General features: G+C 37.1%; 1 protein-coding gene across 1 annotated transcript; it reads left to right on the forward strand.

The window, feature by feature from the left end:
- Positions 1-4,456: 4,456 nt before the first annotated feature.
- On the forward strand, positions 4,457-16,522 carry LOC137956198 (LL-diaminopimelate aminotransferase, chloroplastic-like). The gene is made up of 10 exons (XM_068803579.1): positions 4,457-4,650; positions 4,812-4,888; positions 12,031-12,098; positions 12,223-12,339; positions 13,350-13,412; positions 13,665-13,769; positions 13,999-14,049; positions 14,184-14,504; positions 15,555-15,761; positions 15,874-16,522. Exons 1-10 carry the CDS (start codon positions 4,574-4,576, stop codon positions 16,165-16,167), a joined length of 1,380 nt encoding a protein of 459 aa, XP_068659680.1. The 5' UTR covers positions 4,457-4,573; the 3' UTR covers positions 16,168-16,522.
- Positions 16,523-16,765: the final 243 nt, after the last annotated feature.

The following is a 16,765-nucleotide window of genomic DNA, read 5'->3' on the forward strand; positions in this document are numbered from 1 at the left end:
AAGTTCATCGATAAATTTAATTTCTTTTACATTTTGCTTCTAAAAGTTTGACTGTGGAGATTAAGAGCCTCGAAACAGTCCTTGAAAAGTCTCAGACTTTTCGACCAGACTTTAATGGAGCTGGTATCGGTTCCCCTCAACTTATCGCATACGCGACTAAAAGCAAACAATCCCAACAAATCATATAACATCAATTCTTGCTCCAAATTTTCAAATCCAAATTACTCTTTTAGCCCCTACCTCGTGAAATGCAAAATCCAATATAAGAAGTCCAAATCTTCCACAGGTTACTTATCCTTGACTCAGGTTTTGCCAAAAAGGAGAACCATTTTATATCTCTGGTCCACTCGACTGAAATGGCACGCAGCCTGTCAATGAGACAAACCAGTCTTGGTCTTATCTCCTAGAGGCCATCGCCTTCAATTGTCAAAACCAGGAACGCGACGGCCGAATAAATCAGTATGGGATGGTCCCCTTTATTTAGTGCATTCCCCACTTTTTCCGCCACATACAGTGTCTCCTGTGTATTATAGGGGCTCTCTGGAATGTATAGCTTATCTCACTTTCATGCCCAAAGGGACTCTTCAACAGGTCCTGAAAGTGAGAGGAGGTGGGTTTGTTTGCTCTAGTGAGAGTGATGAAGACATGCCAACGCTGGAAAGGAGCTGGTTTTCTTTTTATTGTTTTACTGTTATGCATCCTTTACTAAAGTAGATAAAAATGGTGGTTAATTCTGGACAGAATACTGAGAAGCAATGTTATATAATTTAAACCACTTATAGGACTGAGTCTGCTTGATCTCAAAGCAAGGTTGACCCACGATAACTTCATATGAAGGAGAGGAATCCTCCTCCCTCATCATTTTATCATTTTCGGCTAAGTGGAAGAAGAAAAGAGACACACACCTTGGGTCTTATCGTCTGCCCACCTCTGTTTCCACGACGAGGGAGCTGATCCCACCTGTCCCATCCTTCCTTGAGTGGGAATAGATATGATTTTCCCTTGTTATTCTGAAAAGAAGAGAGACAAGAGGTAAAAACCCTCCTCCTCTCCTACCCCAAGAGAGAGAAGAGGAGGAGAGCAGCATCACTGAACCTTCTTCAACCACGGAACCAATAGTGACATGATGGAGGCTTCCTTCAACGCCCTAATTCCCAAATGGAGGGTACTGAAATTCTAGGTAACTTCTGATCTATTAGCCTTATCCCCTATTCAAACAAAATTACTACTATAATCCTTGCAATAAGATTCAATAAAGTGCCACCAAACTTAACCAGTAATGACTTGAATGCCTTGCTTAAAGGCACACAAATCCTAGACACGGGAAAAGGATTTTGGATAAATTAACTGATCTTTTCTCAACTTTCTCCTTCTCAAGAGGGGCTTTAGAGAGTGCTGGAAGATAGTGGATAAAGATTAGCATCTCAGGTCACATTCTCTCTCATCAATAATTGGACTACTTTTGGTAACTTCAAAAGCTCGAGAGCCTCAGACAAAAAGATCTGCTCTCCCCATTTTTATTTAATATTTTTCGTGAGGCCCTCGTGACATTGTGCCAAATCACTAGGAGCAAGCTTTGGATTTCCTTATCATCCTCCATTGACCTTTTGAAATGAGCCTCATTGGCCTAGTTTGTGGATGATATTATTTGCTTATGCAATGAGAAGTTAACTAAATGACGAGTATAAAGGATCTATTAACTATATTAGAAATTATCTTGGATCAACATGTCAAGTGGTTCAAATCTTTCTCTTTGGGAATTAAGGCCCAAATCTAGCTCCCTTATTCAAAAAAGTTCTTGGGGGCAAAGTCGGTGCCCTTCTTGCCTCATACTTTGGCCCTTACCTCTTCCAGTTGAGCAATTAGTATTATACCCGGTGCCCTTGACAGGTGTTGAATTTATGAAAAGGAAAAAAACTTCATTGACTTAATGTAATTAGAGTACATGAACCTTTATTTATAATAGAGGAATGTAGTAGAGTCTAATTACAATTAAACTTTTTTTGTCCCAATTACACCCAAACTCTAACACTTAAAAGATAAGTCTTAGTATAATTAAATAACCTAATATAAATAGAAGACTAACATGACTAAAACGCCTTTAAACTAAAACTCTTCTGTGAGACCTGCTTCCATAATAATTTTGGCTTTGTTAGACTTCTTACTCATTATGCTACCTCACGTGATCATGGTGAGTCACACCTGCTTGTGTGATCATGGTGGATCCATATCTTATGGGTTTGGGTCCATCTTCTAATACACTTGGATATGTGGGCTTTCTTTGGTCGTGTGGACTTGGGCCCATCTTCCAACAACAGGCTTTAGTAGCTAGCCCAATGCCTTATCTAGTTAACTTCTTTATCCTCCTCGTATGCACCCGAGCTCAAGCTACACTATCTACAACTACTCTTGCCTGTTCTAGTATGTCTATCTTAAATGAGAGTCTTGTTTCTTCCTAAGTTATTGATTTAGGTGCATGGCCACACATGTGAGATATGTTTTCTCTTTGTTTTGATTTTTAGTCCTTCCACTTCTTTTTAAACAAGTAACTATTGCCAATGAGTCTATTTCACTGATACATAGTCTACAAAAATCCATCCTACATCCTCCTTCTCACTAGAATTTGTGTTATTGTTCCAAAGTTTCCTGTTAGCCTTTTGTGAGTCAATTAATTCACAAATTCTATGAATTGCTTAGTAACGTTTTATCTTACTCATTGTATGTTTAAGAGCATGACATAGAAAAACTGTAACACTTAGAAGACTCACCACAACAAACTCATTTAGTATTCTATGTAGTCATCTCACTCTTCCAATGGCATTTACAATTAAGGCATACTTTTCTAGGAAAATTGATTCACTTATTTCCATCAAAGTTGATTCAATTATTTTCAATACCATCTACTTATCATTTCAATGTAAGCGTGTCAACTCTAGAAGCACTATTGGACTTCATTTTTGTTGAGCCAAACAAACAGTAGTAACCTTTTTCAAATAGTCCATTCTTATATATAGGAACCATGTGGAGTGACTAGTATTTTTGTTATAAGTACTTCATTTCCTGTATTAATAATTTTAGTCATTCTACTTTGGGGTATTCTCTTACGAGGCAAATCTAAAGTCTTCAATGTATTTATGAATTTTATAATAAAATAAAACGTTAGTCTAATGCTTCTCTCTACAATTTTTTTGCAAAGATGAAGGGGTAAGAATTTATGAATTAGAAATTTGACTTGTTTTGTTAGGCTTATGGCATAATCCACCAATTTTCATGTGTGTTAACTTCGTAACAAAAGGGAGTTGTAGATAAAAAAAATCATCATCTTCTGGAAGTTGCTCTATTGTGCTACTTCTCCTAAAATTTTAGTGGGGTGGTGCATTATTCACTGTCTGCTTTCTCATAAACAAAATGCATTCAATTGTACTTAGATAGAAAATTCATTTCCAAATATTGAAACTTAAAGGTTGAAATGTTTTCTCTCAATCCTTGTATTTTTGGATGTGTGTTTTGTATATATTTTTTGTTCTTTTGTTGATAAATTGTGTCCTTAAGTTGTTAAATGTGTATTTCTTTGTTATTCTCTTATACAAAATAAATATAAATGTTATTATCCTCCTATTAGAAAGACATTTGTCTTTGTCGATGTGATATTTTTTTAAGATGTCACATTCTTTTCCATGTTACACAAATTGTCTACACCATTACTTGTTAAAACAAGTATTGTTGTTCCTACTCCTGTGGATGATACTCCTAACTACATGAACACTACGACACCAAAACCATTATAGGTCTATTAATGGCGATAGTCTTTCAAGACACCAACCAAAGTTCACTCTACTCCTTCTATGACAAAATCCTCTTTGTTTGTGACTCCTGAGGTAAACCTTTCCATTGCTCTTTGAAAAAAAAAAAAAATTGTACATCAACTTGACATCTTGTTTGCTATTTTGTGTAATTTGATTATCTCTCTAACCAATTTAAAATTTTGATGAAAACAAGCTATAACTATTGAGATGGTGGCATTACACGACAAATACACATGGGTACAATGTGATCAACCTCTTGATGTAGCAATTGGAGGGATCAGTAGATATGTATTGTAAAATATAGAGCATATGGTTCTATAAAGTTACATTGGTAGCCAAAGGATATACTCATCCTTATAGAGTAGATATGTTTAAGACTTCTCTCCTAGAGCCAAATTCATCTCAATCAAAATCTTTATATTTGTGGCAGTGAATCACAGATAACCTTTGTTTCAATCCATTATTTAGTAAGGCCCAAATTGGAAACTAATCCTTCATTCGTCACCCATTCTTTCGCTCTTTGGATCAAAAGAATGCGTATTTACTATTACATCCAAGCATGGGCTCAACGAGGCCCAGCCCAAAATTCCAACTCGATCTGTGTGTGTTCGTCTGGTCGTTGCCTTTTCAAGGGTTCTATTAATACCAATCCTGTGAAAGCTTGAAGCGTGAAGTTTGAAGTGGAACTGCTAGTGAAACTATCAGCCACCGGAAGCACGTCCCTGCATTGATTCCAATCCTATCGGTGATCGACCTAAAAGAGAGAAATGTCGTTCTCTCAGTTTGCCTCTCCTATTTCTTCTTCTTCTTCTGCATTTTACGGTGCCAGCAACTTGAACACGAGGTGTTTTAAGCTTCACTTTTATCTGAACCCTGAAAATCTCAGTTGAAGGATTCTTTTTTTAGTGAACCATCCCGATTTCCGCAATGATTTACTGGGCTTCGACCAGTTCAGATTCTGTTAGTAACTCAATTTCTTCATGTTTATGTTCTAATTTCTCTCAGGACAGAGAGGAAGATATCGACTTTGGTGAGAAGCAGCCGGATCGGCAAGTGTGTAGCAACTCCTTCAGAGAAGACCGGTACATTTCTCTGGCTGTTTAGTATTTACTTGGTGTTGAAATGGATGGAAAAGTGTTGCTTTTATATACGGAGCCAGAGATACTGTTTCAACTGCTGCCGTGCTTAGCTAGAAGCCGAAGTATATTACATATAACAAATTAATTTTCCACTTTCTAAGTTTGCCTCAGAGCTAGATAGCGGTAGACTCGATTAGCTTGGCGGGTTTGTGTGAATTGCTGTCAGTGAGCTGGAAGGAGCTCCAGGCTGTTGTGAAACCAATGAAGGATCCACATTTATGTACTGTTTTGTACCCAATTTGAAGCATGGGCCTTTTGGAGGTGTTATTGAGAATGTATACTGAAATGTTATATTTTGATCCTCAGAGGACACATCTTGCTGGTTTTTCTCATTTTATGGGTAAGAAGATTTGGCATTTAGTAACCCATGCAGTCTTCTATGTATCCCTCTAGCCAGATATTTTGGGCTTAGTTCTAATGAGACCTCAATGGACTTCCCAGGCCTTTTAGCAACCTCTGAAGCCTTTTCTTACTAAGAAGGCCTCACGGGATTAATATTATAGAGGCCCGGAAAGTTAACCTGGTTAAGCAAGCCTCAGATTTTCTATGAAAAATGTTCAGATACACTTACCATCGAAGAAGATTTTGAAATGCTTAAGAGGTTCTGCTTCCTGGTAGTGCTGCAACCAGAACCTTGAGCAAATGTGATATTTGTTCTTTGTTTAAATGTGTAACTGACATTTCCCTTATGAGAGAACTATTTTAATGGGACATCTTATCAAAAGGAGTGAACTGGTAAATTCTCAGTCTATCTTCCCTTTTACTGTACTTCTTACTTGCACATTTCTTTGTTTTGACACTATAATATTACCATTCAGTAAAAAATATATAAGTGTTATCTCTTTCTTACAAAAAATTCCTTAAATCTTCAACAAGGTAAGTGTTCCAATTTCCTGTGTTTTGTATCATATGCCACTGCATCTGCATATAACAGAATGGTATTATTTTCAACTTCATTTTTCAAGTACTTTCTGCTCCGTTTTTTCTTTATGAAAGCTGCAAACATCTTTTGCATGTGTGACTGATTGTTGAACATGGCTGCCAAACTATTAAAAGTTGAAGGATTTAAAATGTGAATAGAAAGCAAAGGGGAGGATAGTCAGCAGAATATGAGTTACCTTTATGCAATTAACATTTGTTTTTCTGGCAAAAAGAAATGGCAAATACTTCAATGATAGATATATTTTACTTGAACCGGATTTATTATTTGATTGAATTAGCCATGAAATATTCTAGTAACTTGAGATTGTAAGTGAGTTGCTTTTTCATGCTGGTTATTTGTGAACAATGTTCACTTTATGATCTTCTTGATTTTTTTTTTTTTCTGAAATCCTTTGATAAGTGTATGTGTTGGAAAATACATCCAGTGGTATTTTTGTCATTTTACCTTCCAGGGTAATTTGGTTATTTTACCATCCAGGGGTATTTTGGTCTTTTACCACATCAGTGGTTAATTTTCTTTATGTAATCATGTTCTGCATGTTAAATTATATCAATTGTTAAATTTTCATGTACATTGGATGTGTAGTTAGGGAGATATTAGGAAATTAAGGTTTATTAAGTGTATATGGGCATTTTTGTAATTTTAACTCAAGACACCTATTTAAGAAGCCTGGGAATTTGTGCACAACTCCCCACAAAGTCTTTCAAGCTCTTCAGAAATTTCTTCTTCTCCTTTCTCCTTTTTTCTCTCAATTTTCTCCTCTTCTTTCACCCAAATCTAGATTTTTACATGGTATCGGAGCTGTAAATCATTATTGGGAGCATTCTACTACAGATTTTGCCTTTTTTTAAGAAGACAACTTGCTGGAAGGAGAAAAATTACAAGGTTTTGATGTTGTTTCGTCAAAGTTAAACTGTTTTCTTCTTTTCTTTGCCATAACCTTAGGGTTACTGGTCTTTATGAATCATTGAAAGATTCTCTACACTTTGATTGTCCTAATTGGGTTTTTGAGATCTGGGTCACCCGACCTAGTATTGGATGCCTGCATCATCACCCAATTGATGACGTCAACTCTAATTGCTACCACTTTTGCATGATATGTGTTAAAATAACTGTGAATTGTTGGTTATTACATTGTTGAAGTGTGCATGTCCTGTTTTTGTGCCCTAACCCTAATTTTTTAAGTGGGGCCCACCTTGGTGATAAATCTAGAAATTGTCTAGAAGCTTGAATTGGTTATTTTGTGATCAAATATCAGTATTATGGCTGAGATAGGAAAAGTTTATACCCCGGCTAGAGTAAATTCTAGGTTTGATGGAAAGGATACCATCATGATTACTTCGAAAAATTGACAGGGCCTAATTATCTTAATTTGGTTAAGTCTGTCAAAATGTATCTTAAGGGTAGAAAGAAGTTGAAGTTTATCCGAGATGATCCTCCGGTACCTCTAGATGATGATTGAGAGGCTGAAGACAGTTAGGTTATGACCTGGATTGTCAATAGTATTGATTCTACTCTTAGAAATCAGGTTATGAATTGTAAGATAGCAAAGGCTATGTGGTTGTCTCTAGAATTTTATATGCATAGGAGAGTAATCTCTCTCGAGTTTATAAGTTGTATACAAATTTTTTTGAATTGAAAAGAGGAAATCAAATTGTTACAGAATATTATAGTGCGTTCTTTGGCATATGGTAGGAGATCAATGTGTATCATCTGTTTAATACGAATGAAAATAAGTTGAGAAAACAACAAAATTAGTTGCTTGTTGCAAAAAAAAATTGGATGGTTTAGGTGCTGAATTTGATGTTATTAAAGCCCAGGTGTTAGCTTTAGATGAACCTTCTATCTCTACCACTTTTAATCGGATTATGAGGGCCGACAAGACTATTGTACCTGGAACAGGTAGAGGAAGTAAGATAATGGAAGTCACTGCTTTTAATGTTTCTAACTCTACATTAGCCCCTATAGATTCCTCTAGAGGTAGAGGTAGAGGTTGAGGTAAAGAGGGCCTAGGCAGAGGTAGATGACATTGTGATGGTAAATCAAAGAGGAAATATGTTCATTGTGGCAGAAATAATCATTATTCTGATAGATGTTGGGTTAAGTTTGGGAAGCCTGCATGGGCTAATTCTACAACTCTTGATAGTGGAAGTGGGAGTTTAGATTCTTCTATGTCGGTTACACCGGGTGCTCTAGATGAGATGCAACAATTGATATAGCAACTACAACAGATTGCTCAACGCATGGCCCAAATCTTTGTTGCTTCGACCTCAACATCTGTAGCTCATGCTTCCATCCTAGTTCGTAGTTCTACCAGTGTTGACTCAGGTATGGTAGCTGATCATGTTCACTCGTCACCATCCTTGGTTCTTGACTCAGGAGCCTCTAGACATATGTCAGGTATGGTATCATTGGTTTCCGATTTAAAAGAGTCTTTGGGTCAAACATGTTAATCTTGTAGATGGTTCTACCTTTCCTATTCAAGGAGTATGCAATGTTACTCGTGCTTCCTTTTTGTCTCCTTAGTCAGTGCTTTTTGTTCCCAAGTTTCCTCTAAATTTGTTGTTAGTTAGTCAGCTAGCCAAGTCAATGAGTTGTTCCCTCACATTTTATCCTACTTATTGTGTTTTTCAGGATCTCATGATGAGGAAGACGATTGGTTCCACTCTTGAGAGAGATGAGTTATACTACCTGGATAACCATCGGCCGAATAGTATTCAGGCATTACATACCGCAAATTCTCCCCTACAATGGCACTTGCGGCTAGGTCATTTGTCTGCAACAAAACAAATTTAAGACTTTCCAGAATTTCCCTCTAATTTTTATATTTAGTGTGAGTCGTGTCAACGGGGCAAACATCACAAAAGTTCGTTTTCAGTCTTGTCTCAAAAAACCAACCATCTATTTGAGATTGTACACTCAGACTGTGAAGTTGGGTCCAAGGCTCATCCCAAAATGATTAGCCAACTAAGGAAACCTCTTTTCCATCTAATAAACTCAAGATATTTGTACTCAGTAATCCTTGTGGGACTATTCCTTGACACTCCCCCTCACGTGTAGGTCCTCTTTTGTGGCTCTACAAGTGGATAGTTTAGGTGTAGGCTCACATATGAGTACTTGCTCTGATACCATGTGAAGTTGGGTCCAAAGCCCATCCCAAAATGACTAGCCAACTTAGGAAATCTCTTTCCCAGCTAATGAACTCAAGATCTTTGTACTCAGTAATCCATGTGGGACTATTCCCTAACACAGACATATGGGGTCCTTGTCCTATGACTAGTCAATTTGATCATAAGTATTTTATTTCCTTTATCGATGATTTTGGTAAGTGCACTTGGATTTACCTTTTTAAGGAAAAATTTGAGGCTTTTGATGTATTTAAACTTTTCTTCAATGAAATAAAAAAATCATTTTCTGCTTTGTTTCATATCTTGCATAGTAATAATGGCCTCGAGTTCATGAGTCATAAATTTCAAGTTTTTTTTATCAAGAACATGGAATTATTTATCAGACATTGTGTCTTTACCCCTCAGCAAAATGGCGTAGTTGAACGTAAGAATCGCCATTTAATGGAGCGAGCTAGGACAATGATGATACATATGCATGTGCCCAAGCCTTACTGAGTTGATGCTGTTCTTATAGCCTGTTTCTTGGTTAATAGAATATCTTTGCCATTATTTGTTATTTCTCCCTGAGTGTTTGGATGTGTCAGTTTACTCATGTATTTGGGTCTTCCAAGGATACGTTGTCTCCCTAAGCAGTTACATGTGTATTTTTCGGATACTCTCGCACACAGAAGGGGTACAAATGTTTTTGCCCATCCACTAGAAAAATATTTGTATCTGCTAATGTTACTTTCTTTGAGGATGTACCATCTTTTTCATTTGTGTCTTTACCTTCCTATCATGTTGTCTCACCTGAACTGACACCAGTTATCCATGTACCAATTGATGAGCCTGTTGGACCATCGCAAGTTGTCATTGTCGAGAAACCATTACAGGTATATAAACATCGGAAAGAAGTATCACTATCGACTCTCTCATCAGACCATAACTTTACTTCGTCTCAAGATCTTGTAGGTGACCTGCATCTTCCTATTGTACCCAGGAAGGGTGTCAAGAAAGGTAAAGGTACGCGGTATCCATTATCTCAGTATGTGTCTTTTTGTTCCTTTTCTTACTCCTATAAAAAATTTGCTTTATCCATTTCTACCTGCACTATCCCTTCTTTAGTGCAGAAGGCCTTCTCATATCCTTATTGGAAGCAAGTTATGGATGTTGAAATAGATGCTTCGATAGATTGGGACACTTGGCAACTGTTTATTCTACCTTTCGGGGCCAAAGTTGTTGGTTGTTGTTGGGTTTATACTATTAAGTACATTGTAGACAGTTCTATTGAGCGGTATAAAGCTCGATTGGTTGCGAAGGGGCATACTCAAACCTTTGGTATTGATGTGTTTTAAACATTTTGGCATGTTGCTCGTTTGTCGTCTATCCGTATTTTGCTCTTAGTTGCAGTGAACCAGGGGCGGACCTTACATCAACTGGACATTAAAAATATTTCTTATATGGTGATCTGGAAGAAGAGGTATATATGGAGCAACCTCTAGAATATGTTGCTCAAAAAACGGGGAGACACATAAAGTATGCATACTTAAGAAGGCAATTTATGGGCTGAAGCAGAGTTCACGTGCTTGGTTTGAAAAATTCAGCCAGGTTGTGGTATCTATGGGGTTCTCGAGGAGTCATTGTGATCACTCCTTGTTTATGATGAAGAGGTCCTCTGGAATTGTGGTGCTTTTGGTTTATGTAGATGACATTATATTATCTAGGAGTGATATTTCTTGTATAGAGGATACCAAGTCTCATTTCTCTACACATTTTCAAATTAAAGACTTGGGACCGTTGAAATAATTTCTAGGCATTGAAATAGTGAAAAGAAAAGAAGGCGTTGTGATGACACAACGTAAGTATGTCATAGATATGCTTCAAGAGTATGGTTTGTTGGGAGCCAAGCCAGTTGATACCCCAATGGAAGTGGGACATGATCCCCATGATGAGCAGAGTGGTGAATTAAATGTCAGAACATAGTAACGAAGGTTAGTGAGAAAGTTAATTTATGCAACAGTTACTAGACATGACATTTCTTTTGCAGTAAGTGTAGTGAGCCAGTTTATGGAACGTACTCGGAAAGTAAACTTAGAAGTTGCACAAAGAATTTTGAGGTATTTGAAAGGAGCACTAGGAAAAGGTTTTTTCTTTAGACCTAATAATTATATGAAGATAGTCTTTCTCTAATGCTGGTTGTGCAGGGTCCTAACTGGACAAAAAATCAACCCTGGTTATTGTGTCTTCCTAGGAGGAAATTTGGTTTGTTGGTGAAACCAGGTCTAGTGCAGAAGTTGAATATAGGGCGATGACTTACACAGTGACCAAATTGATGTGGGTTAGATCATTCTCACGAGAATTGGGTTTCATCCAGGATGAGCTGATGAACATGTTTTGTGATAATCAAGCTGCAATCTTTATTGAAAGTAACCCAGTTTTCCCTGAGAGGATTAAACACATAGAAGTGGATTGCCACTTTATACGAGATGCGGTGATGAAAAAGTAGTTAGTGACTCCGTTTGTTTAGTCTAGAGATCAATTGGGAGATGTCTTCACCAAGGCCCTTGGCAAGTGTGAATTTGTGTCATTCTGCAACAAGTTGGGGCTCCACTTCAGTGTTAGAAAATACATTCAGGGGTATTTTGGTCATTTTACCACTTCAGTGATTAATTTTCTTTATGTAATCTTGTTCTGCATGTTAAATTCTATCAGTGGTTAAATTTTCATGTACATGGGATGCGTAGTTTGGGAGATATAAGGAGATTAAAGTTTATTAAGTGTATAGGGTCATTTTTGTAATTTGTTACTCATAACACCTATTTAAGAAGTCTAGGAATTCGAGCAAAGTTCCCAACGAAGCCTCTCTGGCTCTTCAAAAATTTCATTCTTCTCCTTTCTCCTTTTTCTCTCAATTCTCTCCTCTTCCTTTACCCAAATCTGGATTTTTACAGTATGATTTCTTTTTTCAGCGTAATAAGCTCATTTTCATGATTTTAATCAAGCTAAGCTAACAGTTTTTATATTGTAATGTGAAGCATACACAACAAATGTCTCTCGCAATGGAAATATGGCAAAACTTCAAGCTGGTTATTTATTCCCTGAGGTCAGTAAATAGCATCTTGGATCCTTTTATAGGATTTGAAGATAATAGTTTTATATTGTATTGGTCTAATTACAGATGTTTACTGCCTCATAAATGTTTTTTTTTCTTTTCACATTGTAATCAGATAGCAAGGAGGAGGACTGCACATATGCAGAAGTACCCTGATGCACAAGTTATAAGCCTTGGAATTGGTGACACAACGGAGCCCATTCCAGAAGTCATCACATCTGCCATGGCGCTGGTAATTTAACTTTTTTAAAGAGTGAGGTTAAACCGTTGCCTGTATCAAAGGGAATACTCCTATATTACTTGATAAAATGTCTGTTAATTTCAGCAGTCTTTTTGGGATAGACCCAAAATCAACTTTAACATGGTAGTCTTTTCTGTTAGCCCTGGTTCGAGCCCCATTTAGTTTGAACCTTGTTTGTATTGTTCACATCTCAGGCCCGTTGTCCGTTTGTGTAAGCATGGACCTACGGGGGAATATTAGTGAGAATAATTCCACCTAGGTTAATGTCAGGAAAACTGGTGGTTATTAGTTAGTAAAAGGTCTCCTAACTTCAGGTGGTCATTTTGGGATGGACCTCACTCAACTTTAACAGCCTGAAGAAAATTCAGTAAGAAGTATCATTTTATATTTCTGATATTTTACTCAATGGAGGCACCAGAACAGAAATGCACTTGTCATTTAAGAAACATTTGAAACTAAGCACTCATTGTCCTGTCAACTCGCCATTCATCAAAAACAGAAAAAAGGATCCTATAAACAAATCGAATGTTATTGTTCATCTCTCTTAACTCTTTTTTCCTTTCTATAGTCTTCAGGGTCATTGCTTTTACTGGCTATTCTCACCAAAATTCTTCATAATCTCTCCTTTTTCTTTTTTGAAAGATTATTAATCTCTTTGAATAAAGGGACTCTGGAGATCCTGGAATAGAATTGAACTTTCTCATTATCTATCTTCCTGTATTTTTGTTTTAAGAGAGTTGGAATTTCTTGTTTTTTACACCTTAACTTTTGTTTTAAAAAATGTTCAAGAATGAAAGAATCATTCTCTTTGATCTTCTGCAAGTACATTAATGATCTGCTATAAGTTACATTTTTCAGATCCTAATTCGGGAGTGCAGATGTTATTTTAGAGTAGAATTGTGACATCCGGATATTATTTGTACCATGTTTGTTAACGACTTGACATGCAAATGATATGTACTGCGACTAGAAGCTATATTAAACTTAAATATGCTCTGCAGAAAGCAAATGCTTTGTCAACATTAGAAGGTTACAGTGGCTATGGAGCAGAACAAGGTGATAAGGTCTGTAGGCTTTTCAAACTATTTTAATATCTTTTATTTTGGTTGCGTCATAGCAAAGAAGTCCTCTTTCCTCATGCATTGGTGATGTGAAATTGCCTTGACAATCTGAGTTCACCTCTGTTGCTAGTAAGATATATGGAGTTTCCATTATCATATTTTCACATTCCCAGTAGCTTCCGTAGGTAAAACATTTGGTTTATTCTTCCATTTTCTTCAGAATTATTATTGCACAAAGTTGTCCTTCTTCTGCAGAGACTCAGAGCAGCAATAGCATCTACATATTATCGTGACCTTGGTATTGAAGAATCCGATATATTTGTTTCTGATGGGGCAAAATGTGACATTTCCCGTCTTCAGGTAACATTCATTTCTTATTCTTATCTTTGCGTCAGCAATCTGTATTCTTGATGATGGGTATATTATAGTGAATGTGAGTTCCTTGAGCTAAAAATGGTTTAGGGATATTATTTTATTTCAAGTTTTATATTTCTGAATACTTTTGATTGCCAGAATTAATATAACCATTTCTTTTATCTACTATTGACCTTTTCTACTGTGGGGTTGTTGTCGTTTTCTTTCATGGCAGCTTCTTTTTGGGTCTAATGTGAAGATAGCCGTGCAAGACCCATCATATCCGGTACCTTACACGTCTATTCTTTGTTAACTTAATTAAATAATTAACGAACAGCTGAAGGACATTTCCTCTGTGTAGTACATCATTTTCTCGAGTGGTCCTATGCTTAAATATAATGAGTTGTTTCTCATTTCCAGGTTTATGTAGATACAGGTGTTATTATGGGTCAAACACGATTATACCAGAAGGATGTTGAAAAGTATGGAAACATCCAGTACATGAGATGCACTCCTGAAAATGATTTTTTCCCTGATTTGTCCACTGTTTCAAGAGCAGACATTATATTCTTCTGCTCGCCAAATAATCCGACAGGTTCTGCAGCCACAAGAGATCAACTGACAAAGCTGGTACAGTTTGCAAGAGATAATGGATCTATAATAATCTATGATTCTGCTTATGCTATGTTTATTTCAGATGGCAGCCCGAGGTCTATATATGAAATCCCCGGTGCTAAAGAGGTAAATCAACAACACAATGGCACTGTATTTGTAAAGTTCCTTCACTCGAACATTCAACCTTTTTATATTCATATAAAGATTAATTATTACGAATTTTTCATATCATAGTCTAAACCACAATTTGGTTGGTAACTTGAAACATTTATTCCTGGGCTTAAAGATGGAAGAAAAAATGACTGATTGGTGGCAATCAAGACCATCTTAGTGAGTGGACTCTTTTTTACCCATCATGTTTGATTAATGCATTCGTTTGGCCCTGATGACGGATCATGCTATCAACTGAACTGGTTAACGAAGTGGAGTGCCTTTGCTTTGGTTCCACATGTGGGACCTCTTGGTTCAACTGAAAAGTTTTTTTTTTTTTTTTTGTAATTTTATTAAGTGAAAAGAAAATGTGCCAACTTTCCTTCACTTTGTTGGAGCGAAAACCTGTCATTAATAAAGTTGAGGTTGCTCTATTCATGGTTGAACCGACTGCTCTGGTCAATTCTCCTTTTCTTTTGAAACTAAAGCTTGCCCTATCAAGGTTGAGCTAGCTGGTCTAGCTGGGTTGTGGAATCTGATCAACCTAGTTACATAAATATAGTCATGTCTTCCGTCTAAGTTCAACTGGTTAAACCAGTTGCAGAACCAGGTTTTAGGGTATTACTTAGGAAACCATGTGTAGTTAATGACATCCATCTTAATTATTTGTGTAAGGCAGATTTCTTGTTATCTTTTACCTTTAGTTGAAAATTAAAGTTGCACAATTTCAATTTCGTACTTTGATGTTCATCAGATATGATGATTGTGTAGTAGGGGAATGTGTCTTAAAAAAAAAAAATGTGGTAGGAATGAATTCATGATCTTTTGGACATCGAAAACGAACAGGACTAACTACAGTAATCCCCACTTGCTCAGATGGCTTTTCTGCTCTAGTAAAGTATGGACTCAACTTTGCTAATGGCGAGTCTATCAAGGGATGCTATCTAATGTTCTTGAACTTGTTTTATACCTTCCTCTTGATATTTGGTAAAATTGTTATTAACGTCATGGATTACTTTCGGGCAGGTTGCAATTGAGACATCATCTTTCTCTAAGTATGCTGGGTTCACTGGAGTTCGCCTTGGTTGGACAGTTGTTCCCAAGGAGCTTCTTTACTCAGATGGGTTCCCTGTTGCCAAGGATTTTAACCGAATAGTCTGTACTTGCTTCAATGGTGCGTCGAACATAGCACAGGCTGGTGCATTAGCTTGTCTATCTCCCGAGGGTTTTAAGGTCAGTACCCTCTCTCTCTCTCTCTCTCTCATGAACGCTACTGTGGATGTGTACATTTCTCATGCTTGGTATCTGTAGAATTTTGAAGTCTTTTACGTGTTTTTGGTTCTAGGCCATGCAAGATATGATCAGTTTCTACAAAGAGAACGCACAACTTATCGTGGACACGTTTATGTCACTTGGTTTTGATGTTTACGGGGGAAAGAATGCGCCATATGCATGGGTTCACTTTCCTGGTCGGAGCTCATGGGAAGTATTTGCTGAGATTCTGGAGAAGTCCCATTTAGTGACAACCCCGGGCAGCGGGTTTGGACCTGCTGGGGATGGGTTTATACGAGTCAGTGCATTCTGTCACAGGGGTAATGTTCTAGAAGCTTCAAAAAGGTTGAAGGAGCTTTACAAGTGACCCCACTTTATCAATGCTGCCCTGCTATCGGGGTGCCATTGTCATTTTGTTCTGCAATTTAGGACAATATATTTCTATAGAAAGGCTCTTTTTACACTGCTCCTGTGCAATCTGGGCAATCTTGATCTGAACGAGAGATTCTTACTCTGTTAAAGAAAATTCATCATAGACTCAAGCTCTAGCATAATGGTAGCAAATATCCTGTCGCGAGTTGAAATTCTAGTAGGTTGATCCAAACTGAAGTTGTTTTTATTTTTCCTGGCTTTGATGCACCAAATTGTAAGAGTCATGTGTCGTGATTTGCAGTCAAGGAAGATACAGATCTATATAGGTTTCTGGTGTCTCTATTTCTGAACCGGCTGATTGTTGACTTTGATGTGTCTGGTTTTATGGCCGAAGTTTGCAGTATGCATGCGTTGCCATTGATATTGGCAAGTGCTTAGGCCTATTGTTACGAGTACAAAAACAATTTTAGGTATACTGGCTTTGAAAATATTGACAGATTCGATTGTTTCAGGGTTTACATGAGAGATCGCTCGATAGTGATCGATCCACAAAAGTCCGTGACGTGTTCCATGTCGTCACTGGAAACTATTAA

This window comes from Aristolochia californica, unplaced genomic scaffold, assembly GCF_029961685.1.
Source record: "Aristolochia californica isolate CCGP_79_NKW_82.1479 unplaced genomic scaffold, dmAriCali1.0.hap1 SCAF_2, whole genome shotgun sequence".
NCBI lineage: Eukaryota > Viridiplantae > Streptophyta > Magnoliopsida > Piperales > Aristolochiaceae > Aristolochia > Aristolochia californica.

What these genes read in the sequence shown, in the direction of transcription:
- LOC137956198 (XM_068803579.1), top strand. Translation starts at nt 4,574, where the DNA reads ATGTCGTTCTCTCAGTTTGCCTCTCCTATTTCTTCTTCTTCTTCTGCA. An exon ending in AACTCCTTCAGAGAAGACCG is followed by an intron (nt 4,889 to 12,030) that starts GTACATTTCTCT and finishes TGTAATGTGAAG; the next exon opens with CATACACAACAAATGTCTCT. An exon ending in GAGCAGAACAAGGTGATAAG is followed by an intron (nt 13,413 to 13,664) that starts GTCTGTAGGCTT and finishes CTTCTTCTGCAG; the next exon opens with AGACTCAGAGCAGCAATAGC.